The sequence below is a fragment of the Glycine soja genome, chromosome 8 (assembly GCF_004193775.1).
Source record: "Glycine soja cultivar W05 chromosome 8, ASM419377v2, whole genome shotgun sequence".
NCBI classification, from domain to species: Eukaryota; Viridiplantae; Streptophyta; class Magnoliopsida; order Fabales; family Fabaceae; genus Glycine; species Glycine soja.
Window position 1 is genome coordinate 42,257,275 of NC_041009.1, and position 13,570 is coordinate 42,270,844.

Here is a 13,570-nt window from a genome sequence, read left to right on the forward strand (position 1 = left end):
GTTATACTTATTCCTTGATTACATCACGTACAAGTTATTACACTGTGAATTAACTGATTGTTACGTTACTATTTAAAGTTGTTATTTGACATAAGGAATAAAAGTGGCAATACAAAATAAGTTCAAAGATTTTGATCCAACATAATGTATATTAAAGATTTTTAAAAAATAGAAAAAATATAGTAAGCCCCAAAATAAACATATATTATTTATATATTCAAAAGTACATTATTGTTAATATATATATATATATATATATATATATATATATATATATTATCTTTAATTATTAATTTAAATATTTTTTTGAATAATGACATTTTTAATCATATGTTTTTAAAAGATATTTATTTAATTATTTTCATAAAACATATTTTAATGTAATCAAATTAAAAATAAAATATGTATACGTATAAGTAAAATATAATTACACAAAATTATTTAGTTAGTAATCTCATTAATGTTATGACAAAATTATACTTTTAGTTCCCCAATTTTATTTCAATTTCGCATTTGATCTCCCAATAATTTAATTCACAATTTTGGTCCCTCAGTTTTATAAATTCCTGCAATTTTGGTCTTGGACGCCCCAATTGGACATTGATCATTAGTCTCAAACGTTGACGGTCACATGTCAACGCCTAAGAGGTTTCCTAAAAAGGCTTGCTTTTCTTTTTACATGGTATTGAACTTCTATTCCTCAGTGTTTTCTCAGCACTCTCTCCCACCTCCTATCCCCTTCCACCTCTTATCCCCACCTCTCTCCCCTCGCCTCCTAGCTTTACACAGGAATCAGCCAAGCCCCATGGTTCACTTGGAACCCCACCACTGTCGTTGAACTCATCGCCCTCCTCCACAGTCTCGGCCACTACTTCCAATCCGAATCCCTTATTCCCAACGCCAGTTCTAGGTTATAGCCACGCCAACGCGACCTCATTCTTTTCTACAGCAAACTCATCGATTCACACTCCAAGCGAAACTCCCACACCGCCTTCGAACGCCGCTTTTGGTTACCTCCATAACCTTGTCCGCACTTCTTCCTCCCTTCACGTGAAATGCATGGCCTACCAATACATGGTGAGTGGCTTATGTTTAATGGATAGACCCCGTGAGGTCGAGGATTTGGTTCTTGGGCTTTAACCTTCGGGCTTCATTGTAAGGGTGTGGGGTATAAGGGTTAGGGTCGCGAGCAGAATTGGTGAAGGTGGCTATGGTGCATGTCGGCGACGGTGGGTATGGGGGGTTAGAATGAGTTTTTTGGTTTTTAATAATATTTAAAATAAATTAAATATAATAAATTAGGGTTCGGGATTTGTAAGTGATTTTGCTTTTAGGGTTTGTTTCAGTAAAAAAATTTAGCATTGAGGGTTAAAAATCGCAAACTGTTTCACGTGCCTATCAGACGTCGGCACGTGACAGTCAACGTTACTGTTTAACGGTCAACGTCCAATTGGAGCGTCCAGGACCAAAATTGCAGGAATTTATAAAACCAGGGAATCAAAATTGTGAATTAAATTATCAGGAGACCAAAATTGAAATTGAAACAAAAGTGGGAGACCAAAAATACAATTTTGCCAATATTATTAATGTAAATATATAAATAAGATGATATTTTCTAATATAGTGTTGATTATTAAGTTTATTATGTATAATATAATATATTATTGAATTTAATAAACTTAATGATGATATATGTATATATGAAAAGTATAATTATTTTAAATGAATCTATGTATATTGGAAATTTATTATTAAATAAAATATAAATTTTATATATTTTACTAATTCTGTGAATATATTGATAAAAGATAAATTTTATATATTTTACTGAAGAACTTGTTGGGGTATTTAGTATCAATGAAGTTAATTTTTCTTTCCCAAACTTCGACAACAGATTCCTCTGGATTGATGAAGCATTTATGGTACGTTCGTTGACTAAATGCCTCGGTCGAATTTGAAATTGCCCTGTATAATTTTGCTCACATTGATTCACGGACAAAGTGATGTTTGATAATGGTGTACACTGTGTATGTAGTGTGGGGCTGTGACCATTAAATTGTGGTTCACATGGTGACGTACGCTTACGCTTTTCAGCAATAACAGTGGTTATGTCCATATTAGTATTTATAAAATACGCACAAATGAATTGGGCTTTTGTATTCATTGTTACCATTAGGTACATGATTATTTTGACTGTCAACACTTTGTCTTCTTTGTTGCAAAATGTCTTTTCTATGTTTCCTCCATTCAGCAAAATTTTCCATTTCAACTTCCACTTGTGAATAAATTCTACATTATTGTGTAAAACTTTGAAAATCAGAATTTAAGATAAACATATCAAAATTGCAATATGTAATATTGATACCGTATATTTAGTATTGTACAATTAGTACTGACCTAATATTGTTTAACAAAAAAACAATTACATGAAAGAGTGATACAATAGTCTGTATAACATGTATTAAATTGTATAAACATAGAAACTTTCCTTGAGGGTTAGTTGTTGAAGACAATGCTGTGTTGTTGTTGAAATGGTGTTTTCTAGCTTCCTGTTCCGTACACAGCACTACTGTGAAATCTATCAGCAAGTGTACTGAGTCACAAGTAATATAAAACGGTAAGAATCGAGTATCGATCACAGGGAGTTTGTTTCATTCAGAAAAGTTTTCATTCAGTAAGTGGACATTTGTATAAATTCAAGAAATGGAAATAAACACGGGATATAGTAGCAATTCTAAAGATAACTACAAAATTAACTATATAAATGCAAGAGATGAGCAGATGATTAAAACGTTGGGTCCTTTTACTAAGTAACTTGATGCAATTAAAGGTTTTTCTCTATTTAAGATTGTTTCTTTGTTCTATGCCGAGAGCAAATACACCAAACACCGATTCCTCGCGTGAATGGACTAATTTTATTTAAACCTCATTCTAGGATGTCTCGTTGAACTTAGTCTAAACGAATTGCATTATGATTATAGCATATTAAAAACTAAATCACTGCACTATGTGTCCAGACATACAGTTATCTAGCCCTGCTCTATCCAGTTCTTAGGATTCAAAACATTTTCCAATGATGAAAATCCTAACTTTACACACGCATGGGTGATCAGTCCACAAACATGCAATAATTAAATACAGATAAAAGTAATAAACACATCAAAATAACATTAAATAGATGGTAAAGAGTTTTTACATCAAGGCTCAACAGAAATTCTCAACAAAACTTTTTGTCTTCCATGGCAAGTTACCACCTTTCAGGTACAATAGGGGTTTTTGGAAGCAAAATTCAGATTACATAGTGGTGGGTATGTCTCCTCCACCTCTAAGAACCTAGAAATTATTCTAAAACCTAAAATCCTCTTGAAAGTTGAGGTTTTTGATGCTCCCTTGTCCTATTTTTCCTTTCTGTGTCTCTCTATTGCATAGGCTCTCAAGCATACAAGCCTACATCTTTTTTAGCCAACTTTAGCTTTTAAGGGTTTTCTGTCCTTGAAGGCTCGCTTAGCGTTATTTTTGTGCTAAGCGCGGGTTAGTGATTTTGGCTTAGCGAGTTAGGCGCGTTGGGCGCCAGAAGAGACAAATGACTCACTAGGCGAGCTGATGGCGTGCTCAGCGCATGCATACGTGGTAGATTCTCTTCCAGATTCTCCTAATTCGCTAAGTGAGCTAATGCCTCGCTTAGCGGATGTTGCTCACTAAGTGCATATGTCTCGCTTAGCGAGACACCAACTTCTGCAACCTTCTTATTCTTCACCTTTTCTCTTGAAACTGAAGTTGAAAACACATTAATTCACAATGAAGGGAATATCTACTGCATAAAAATTAAACTATACATAAAAATATGTACCAACCTACAAAAAGAACTATAAATTGAGGAAAATACATAAATTTTATAATGCTTTTCAATACAAAAGTTAGTTGTAAATGATGATTAACACTTCCCTTATGGTTTAGCATTTATCATCATTTGCGTTTTATTTGCTGTTGAATGGCATTTAATGGTGATGATGATGGAAGAATAACATTATCAAATTGATCTCCAATAATATTCATGAACGAAGCATTTAAAATTGGTGAAGAAGGGCTTCTCTTGCATTACCTCGCATTTTCTTTCGGCCCAAGTCTTTGATTAGACTTTGGGTGGCACCAGCTAACCAATCAATCACAGCTACAGCTACAGTACATGAAAGTACTAATTATTAATTGTCTTCATTAAATGCATTGACAGGTTTTAATAACACCGTGTGCCATTTGAAAAAAGGGCCTCGACATTTGTGACATTGCATTCACAATAGACAAATATACAAACAACTAAATATATATTTTTCGTGTTTTTGTGTTATTAAATATGTGGTTACTCATTTAGAATTTTGGCCTTGTAAATAGTTTCGTTGATGCTTTGTTCAATTATGTACTATAATATCTTTTAGAAAGTATTAGTTGTTCAATTTTTTTGTGTTTAAAATTCAAAGTTTTGTTAACATTGTATTAAGTAATTTCATCTTATGTATTAAATTTCAGAATTTTTTGAGAGCATAACTATATGTATTTAAAGTCATATGATCCAGTGACCTTCCAAATATTGAGCAATTAATACTATGTAAAAATCTATCAATGTGACAATAAAGCAACTTAATAAGTTGAGAATAAATATCATGGAAACATATACTTCATTAACGTTGATGAAAATAAAGTAAATATGAAATTAAATATTGTCTAATACCCGAAGGTAATTAACTTACACGATTGGCTTACAAATTAATGTTACATAATTTTTTCATGAACAAACAACTGTCAACAAAAGTTATTGGACTGTGGACTGGAATATTCAACTGGACTCGTCTTCGTCCCATATGAGCTGCTTCCTCAAGATGACTTCCCATACATGTTGCTTAGCCCGATAATATAACACGATCTCATCTCCAGCCATCAAGTCATTGTCCGTTAAGAATCGGTACCAAGGCTCAACCAGACATCATAGCCCATTATGCATGGAGATCCTCCATATGTGACGACGACCACTACTACGTTGGACAGTCATATATTGTGTTAATGCATCAACCAAATTGCTTGCATTGGGTGGCAGGAACTACATTGCAACCAAGGCAGTCAGTAATGATTGTAAGGTCATTAATAAAGAAAACAAAGGTTTTTGATATGAAGAAAGTCATACCAAGGGTGAAGGACGTGAGATCAAAAGGTGGGTAACATCAACAATAAAGACATAAGTTATACTGGTTGTGGGAGGTCTTGCACATGTTTGTATATGCAATGGTGGCATGAAATGGATATCAAAACTCAGGTGCAACAAAACTGACCATAACACCTTCATGGCCGAGGCTTCTTCTGAAGTCCTTGAGTCCATCGACAAAGTAGTACCTGTTACCATATTTTTTGAGCTTTATAAAGTGTTTGTCTCCATAATGGAACAACACATAAGGTGGGTAATCATGAGCCCATTGCCTATGATATATTGATGGTACCTCAATGAGGTTTTGCAATTAAACATTTAAACATATGACAATTGTAAGTTGGATCATTTATTAAGTACATCACATATAATGTGTTTGGTATTTACAGAAATGGATAAAATCATTAGGTGAGGAATTACTTACCTTATCAACATGGAATGTCTTCTTAAATTGGTATATGACGGTGGATCCCAAGAAATTAGGTGGACCCTGAATCACAAAATTTGCCTAATTAATTACTCATAATTTATATGCTTTTCGTACACATACTAAATTAGTGCTTATACCATTGGAAGGACATGAATAATATGTTCCTTATTGTAGTCGACAGAATTACAATACACTAAATATAATCGTAAAACTATTTTAACCATACAAACTGAGTTCTAAAAAAGAGAGATAATTATAAATTTACAAATAATATGAATATGTGACAAATGTATTAATTTATTTTCATAATTTTTTTTCAATTATAATTTTTTACCTCTTAATTTTAACCTTTATTTTGGATAAAATATTCATTATAATAATAAAAATATTTGTTGTTTTCTTTAAATTTTTTATTTGTAATTATATGTTGGCCATCAGTGTGGACTCCGGCAACCACGTGTTGCGACTAGTAAACCATTGAGGGTGTTTAGACTTTAGCGTGTAGCACCAGCCCAAAGTACTTTGTATTTTCTTTTTTCTTCTTTTTTTATTTAATTTTTATCCCCCCACCCTAAAAAATCCGTCAATTTTAATCTGTTGGCCTTCTACCATATAATGAACTCTTTCTCTATTCTTTCCTCTTAATCTTTCTTATTCTCTCTTTTTTATTTTTTTAAATAGTGTTTTTAGTACGTGTAATAAATATAATAAATATTTGTTTTATTAAAATTTATAATTTATAAATATTATTTTAAATTTATAATAAATAATTTATACTGTGATGATATAAAGTTACCCCACCCCCTAAAAACACTCTTATATTAAATTAAAAACTCTTAGAAACACTTCTGTTAAAAATAATTTCTAAAAATACTAGTTATTCCAATTGAGAGAAATTTTACTCTTTTCACATATAAATCCGAAACAACTTCGGCCAATATCGAATAACTGGGAATGACAGCGAATTTACCTAATCATTCTAATATAACTAATGTTCCTATATGCATGTTAACCAATGTTCTCATTCTAATATAACTAAATATTGGGGGAGGGGGATGAATTAGTGATCATTTGGAGCTTTAATCATTTGAGCACCCTTTTTTTGACTACTTTCCAAATAACTTTCATCATAGCACTTCCACAAAACTATGAACTGAACTACTGGGGCCGTAATTAATTAGTTGATGTATAGATGTGTCATGATGTACATAATTCAAGTGTATGTCTCTATGCTTAAATTAAATGAAAACTATCTAGTAGATAAAAACCTCTGCCTTCTCTTTTTCTTTCCTTTCTAAACCTATAAATCTACACGGTGAAAACTTAACTTTGTATTCCGAAATGGTTTCAAGCTTAGGTGACCAAACCTGGTCCTTAGGCTTCACAAGCATTTGATAGTGTTTTCTCAACTCAGGAGTGCTGCATAGGAAGTTGTTGTCAATATTAATGCTGGGGCAACATGGTCTTTTACTTCTATTGATTAGCCTTGTGATGAACTCAGGCATGACCTTTATCAACACCCTTCCATTGGAACCTTTCAAGTACTCAAAAGTACACTCCCCAAATTTGATGGTGGACTTGTTATTAGTGTGTGATCCCAAGGACAAGAGTGAAGACACAGATAGGGTTTTGCATGTGATCAAGCTATCAATTGGGAGAACAAAATAGGCTTCACCTTGAATGAGCTCATCCTCTAAGGCTAAAGCAGGAATTGGGTGTCCAATGAAGAAAGAATCTGCATGGCAAACTACCTTGTTTGGGAACTCAAACATGATCTCACTAGCAATGTGCTTACCCTTTAGAGATCTCATGGTGCCATCCCAAAAAATAAGTTTCGACGACGACGATAAGGATGAATTCTTTGGATGAAAGCATGGAGTCACGGCTGCATTCCCCATTCTAAGGGAAAGAGATCTTGAGAGAATTTGTTGTGTGTTGTGTTAATGGGTGGAGAATGTATAAGAATGGTGAATATTATATGAAAGGATGATGTATATATATGTGGTGAAGGAAATAGTTGACTTTTAATTAAGTTGACTTTATCAAAAAGTTCTATGGTTGTTAATATGTGCAAGGCGTGGAGGGTCGGTGTGGTCTGGTCAGCCATGCCGGCTTTGAAAATTTTAAATTTGTTCCCTCTCTCTCTCGAGTTGGAACACTCTTGTGTTAGACTTTGCCAAAAAAAATAATAATCGTCACATAATGTTAAACTTTAATATTTTACTATTGTATTCAAACCCATTAATTAATTAAATCAAATGGTTCTTTCTGCATTAATTTACGAAGGATTTTTTGAATGAAGCTCTTGATGGTTTATGTTGTTTCATCCACTAGGCTAGTATTGCAATTGAAAGTGTCTCACTATGGTGCAATATGATAAACATTTACATGACGTTTATTCTTTCATATTGAAAGGAACAATATACTGGTACTATATAATGTGTTTACATTGATGGTAGGAGTTTACATTAATTGAGCATAAAATCATGGTAAAAACACTATAAGAAATAATTATTTATCACATTCGAAAATGAGGATGAACCGGGACAGACCTAGAGGGGGTAAGGAGTCCTAGTTCCTGTCTCCTCTTCCCTCTCCCTTAAATTATATATATATAAAAAAGTTAATGTAAAATTAATTGTATATGTTATTATTATAATAATCATTAAATTTAATTAATTGATATAAAATTATGTAAAATTAATTATGTTTGTTGTTATTACCGTAACAGTTAAGATTATCATTTAAAATTTAAAATAGAAGTAGTTCAATTTTATGTATAAAAATAGTAAATATTTTTTTATATATAAAAGTTAATGTAAAATTAATTGTGTATGTTATTATTATAATAATGATTAAAGTTAATTAATTGATACAAAATTAATCATGTTTGTTGTTATTACATTAACAGTTAATATTATCATTTAAAATTTAAAATAGAAGTAGTTCAATTTTATGTATAAAAATAGTAAATATTTTTTTAAATTATTATCTATTAAAAATTTGACATTTAAATAATTACAAAGAAAGAAGAAGAAAAAATTTCAACCTCCCTTTAATAGATTTGTGGATCCATCCCTAAGGGTATCCATTAAGCTTTTGAAGAATGCTAGCAACATTCTCTTTCTTTTTTATTTATAGGAATTGAACATGATACTAAGAGATTTGCTACACTCACACATCATGTTTAACTATTTTCTTTTTAATGGTTCCTTTATGATTAGTTAAAATTAATTAAAAATTATCAATTTTGATGAATCTTACTTTAATGACTTTCCTAATTTAGAAATGAGACTCACTAAAATTGATTATTTTAATAAATTCCAGTCAAACATATATAAAGAAAATAGCAAAACAAGTGTCAGAAAAATATTGCTAGCATTTCTCAAAATCATATATTTAGTGTGTATATTCCAATTATTGTTTTTTTATTAGATGAATAAATAAATATAAATGTTTGGAAAACCAATTATTCTGAATCTATGATGAGAACTCGATAAGTATATATGCAAGGTTAAGGTTATAATTAGGTCTTTAAATATTTTATGATGTAAGTGTGGTTGGAGTCAAGATTCTTTCCATTTCTTGATGAGAACTCGATCGATAAGTATATATGCAAGGGTAAGGTTATAATTAGGTTTTTTACTTAATAGAGAATAATTTCTCAAAATCATAAGAATGGAAGAAATTAAAAAAAAAAAGTATGAAAAAAGGATCTTTTCTCATGTGGTTGGATACTGTTGTATGGAGGGCGTGAGGAGAGATTCCAGCGATCCGGAGGATGGTTCACAGTGATCCTCTGGCGAGCGACTCCAACTGCAAAATTTATGAGGACTCCAACATTTAAGTAAGAATTTAGACCAAAGAAGTGAGAAAATGAGTGGAGATAATTCAAATCTGTGAAGTCCTTAAATATAGGCATCCTAGAGGGAAAAGCCGTTAGATTTATTAGATACATTTGAGTACTTAAATTTCTAAGTTCTTGTTATTATCCTCACTTGATATGTATCTAATTTAGACACAGGTTTCTACTTTGGGGGATGGATTTGATCATGTCTTTAAGGTCCTTGTATCCTCAACGAGGTGGCACGGGTTTAACAGTGGAAATTGATGTACCCTCTACAACAATTATCAAAATTTACAATTTTGTGTACTATGATACTAGATTTTGACCCCTATTATACGATTTTATTTATATTATATATTTTAAAATTTATATTTATTATTTTTAAAATGTGTATACATAAATAAAATTAAGATAATGATATCAACATTAAAATTTATTAGAAAGTTTGTCACTCTCAAGGTGTAACTTATATATTGATTTAATAATGATTTCACTTAATATCAATGGATTATAAGTTTGAAATCTAACATAATATTGTTGGTAAAATAATTTGTATATGTTGACAAAAAAAAGATCAAATTAATGTATAGTTATCTCATTTAAAGTAAAATATATATTTTTTAAAAATTTATTTTAAGTGTCAACTATGAGCCGATCCGATTTCAGGTTTGGCAGTGGCTTTGGAGAGCTCACGGTGGTGCTAATAATTCAGTCTTTGCCTTGGATTTTAATTAATTTTACTACTTTCCAAACAACTTTCATCATATAACTTCCACAAAATTATGAACAAAACTAGGGCCGTAATTAACTGATGTTTATATGTGTGATGTATAATTGTACAAATTTCAAGTTTATACTAGTCTCTACTTTAATACATGAAAACTATCTAGTAGATACAACCTCTGCCTTTTCTTTTTCTTTCCTTTCTAAACCTATAAATCTACCCGGTGAAAACTTAACCTTGTACTCCGAAATGGTTTCAAGCTTAGGTGACCAAACTTGGTCCTTAGACTTCACAAGCATTTGATAGTGTTTTCTCAACTCAGGAGTGCTACATAGGAAGTTGTTGTCAACATTGCTGCTGGGGCAACATGGTCTTTTACTTCTATTGACTAGGCTTGTGATGAACTCAGGAGTGACCTTTATCAGCATCCTTCCATTGGAACCTTTCAAGTACTCAAAAGCACACTCCCCAAATTTGATGGTGGATTTGTTATTTGGGTGTGATCCCAAGGACAAGAGTGAAGACACAGATAGGGTTTTGCATGTGAAGCTATCAATTGGGAGAACAAAATAGGCTTCACCTTGAATGAGTTCGTCCTCTAAGGCTAAAGCAGGAATTGGGTGTCCAATGAAGAAGGAATTTGCATGGCAAACTACCTTGTTTGGGAACTCAAGCATGATCTCACTAGCAATGTGCTTACCCTTGAGAGATCTCATGGTGCCATCCCAGAAAATAAGTTTCGACGATGAGGATGACGATAACAATGAATTCTTTGGATGAAAGCATGGAGTCACTGCTGCATTTCCCATTTGTAAGAGCAAGAAATCTTGAGAGAATTTGTTGTGCGTTATGTTGTTGATTGGACAATGTATAAGAATGATGAATTATTATATTATGGGATGATATATATATGTGTGGTGAAGGAAATACTTTGACTTTGAATAAAATTGACTTTGATAAGGTCTAATAGGGTTGTTTGTGAATGGCGTGGATGGATCGGTAATCGGTGGAGTCTGGTCAGCCATGCCGGCTTTGAACATTTTGATTTGCTTTTTGGTTTCTCTCTCTCGAGTTACACTCATGTGCTAGACTTGCCACAAAAACAAATCATCACACGACACATAAGGTTTAAACCTTGATGATGTGATGTTGTATTCAAACTATTATACTAGTTAAAATGTGCTCTACTTATTCTTCGATGTTTACGTTAGTTTGGCTTTTCCATTTTTCCTACTGTGTGATCCATGTATTTAGACATTTATTATGGCCACAACAATCAAAGGTTCTAACCTGAATGAAGAAAAAACAAAGGATTCACGAATCATATGGTAAATAACAACTATGGAATTCTGGAAAGAGACTAATTTAGTATTTATATATAAAGAAGACCAACGTACGTAACAAAATAGTTCCACATCTTTAATTTAACATGGATTGGACTAACAACTCTTTTAAAGATATTGGTTGAAAATTATTAAGTATAATTTATTATTATAAAATACAGTATGAGTGTATGGATAATGTTAAATATTAAGCTTTAATTTTTATATTAATTTTTCATTTCAAATCTTCAATCACTACTAAAAAATATATTTTTAACATCGCTTATGAACCAATATTGAAAGTATCGACATTAAAAGTATTAACGTTAACATTGGTTACGAAAGCTGATGTTAAACTAAATTACACAACATTAATTTTTAAAAAAATCGATGTCGTATCATTAGAAATAAACAAAAAAAAAATGTAAAATATATAAAAACCATTATTAGTTTTAAGAAAAATCGATGTTGTAGTTCATTGATAACATCGATTTTACTAAAAATTGATGTCGTATAATTAGAAATAAACAAAAAAAATGTAAAATATGTAAAAACCAACATTGCTTTTAAGAAAAATCGATGTTGTGGTTCATTAACAACATCAGTTTTTACGAAAACCCGATGTTATTAAGCATAATTCAACATTGGTTTTTAGAAAAATTGATGTTGTTTTATGCTCAACAACATTGATTTTTTGTAAAATTAATGTGTTTTTTGGTGAACAACATTGATTTTACGAAAAATCGATGTTGTGAATGCACAACAACATCGATGTTGTTTTCTTAATCATCCCAAACCTGCAAATTGAAAAAACAGAAATAGTCTAATTTTCAGGCAGTTCAAATTTTGTCCATAATAATTGAATAATTATTATCAATAAAAATATATTTAAAGTAATGAAAACAATAATGTCAATACATAAAATCATTTGTAACCTAATCTAAATTAACATAACTCTATAATTGTAAAATTACTTAAACACCTAGTGTTTCATTTTTAACTTTTAGATAATATATTGTCCACTGAATGCAAATTGTCTTCATTGTCTCTGGTTCCAATGGTCTTGGATTAGTAAAATATTGCATGATATAATAAAACATAAGTTAATAAGTATAAATAATAACAATTATAATAAATTGAATCCTTCTAGGACTATCATTGACATCCAATGCATTACATAGTAGCCACACTCATGCTTCTTTTTGCTTATTACACTAAATTGAATAGAATATTCAAATATTCAAAGTTATCCAAAATTTAGTGTACAGAGTGATAAAATGTAATTTTTAAGACATCAAACATTGTATAAATGACTTACTTTAACTACAATCCATCTAGTAGCAACCTTGAATTTACTTCCTTGATTATCGTTGAATCCCTTCACAACATTGATTGAGAGAAACATGCATGTGTATTGTATAATTAAAATATTGATGTCAAATACTAATGATAAAGTAAATGTATTACAAAATACAAATGACCTGATAATAATTGCTTTCAAGTAGTTGTCGGACCAATTGTGTAAGGAACAGAACCAAATAACAACATTGTCCTTAGGACATATAATGACCATTTGCCAATGTGCATTGCATTGGAGAATATTAAGTTATTATAATGCATACATTATTTAAATTGATTTGTTCAGTTTTACTTACCCATTCAAGTAGGTTCTTAGGTAAACATCTCTATGTGAATTCTGCATCCATTTCTTAATATAATCTTTTGATTCAAATTGCAATTGTCCAGATCTTTGTATGTACTATGGCTTGAGGAATCCATACACAGAGGCATTCTTCGCTTGCATACTTGTCTCTCAGTCGTATGCCTATTGTTGTTAAAATAAAGTAAATTATGTATGAATTTAAAGCAATCAGTTACCTAACATAGAATAATGTAAATTGACTTACAAAATCCATATTTGTATAACAAAGATGTTGAAACATTGATCATCATGTGTTATTTCAGAAAGATCTCCATACTTTATTTATAAGGGGAAATTATCACTATACACCCCAAATACGAAAGCATCCCACGACACCTGCAAAGGCTTGAG

At 31.3% G+C, this 13,570-nt stretch overlaps 2 protein-coding genes and 1 long non-coding RNA gene across 3 annotated transcripts; all 3 read right to left on the minus strand.

The window, feature by feature from the left end:
• Positions 1–4,654: 4,654 nt before the first annotated feature.
• Positions 4,655–5,882, minus strand: LOC114421898. Its single transcript, XR_003668589.1, has 3 exons — positions 5,619–5,882; positions 5,177–5,382; positions 4,655–5,092 (listed from the first exon to the last, which is right to left on the minus strand). It is a non-coding gene; the product is annotated as an uncharacterized LOC114421898 (long non-coding RNA).
• A 904-nt stretch (positions 5,883–6,786) lies between these two features.
• On the minus strand, positions 6,787–7,587 carry LOC114424464. Its single transcript, XM_028391317.1, has one exon. The coding sequence runs from the start codon at positions 7,520–7,522 to the stop codon at positions 6,878–6,880; it is 645 nt and encodes a 214-aa protein (XP_028247118.1). The 5' UTR covers positions 7,523–7,587; the 3' UTR covers positions 6,787–6,877.
• Positions 7,588–10,251: 2,664 nt separating this feature from the next.
• Positions 10,252–11,079, minus strand: LOC114424561. The gene has a single exon (XM_028391416.1). It carries the CDS (start codon positions 11,002–11,004, stop codon positions 10,354–10,356), a length of 651 nt encoding a protein of 216 aa, XP_028247217.1. The 5' UTR covers positions 11,005–11,079; the 3' UTR covers positions 10,252–10,353.
• Between the last annotated feature and the right edge of the window lie 2,491 nt (positions 11,080–13,570).

What these genes read in the sequence shown, in the direction of transcription:
- LOC114424464 (XM_028391317.1), bottom strand. Translation starts at nt 7,522, where the DNA reads ATGGGGAATGCAGCCGTGACTCCATGCTTTCATCCAAAGAATTCATCC.
- LOC114424561 (XM_028391416.1), bottom strand. Translation starts at nt 11,004, where the DNA reads ATGGGAAATGCAGCAGTGACTCCATGCTTTCATCCAAAGAATTCATTG.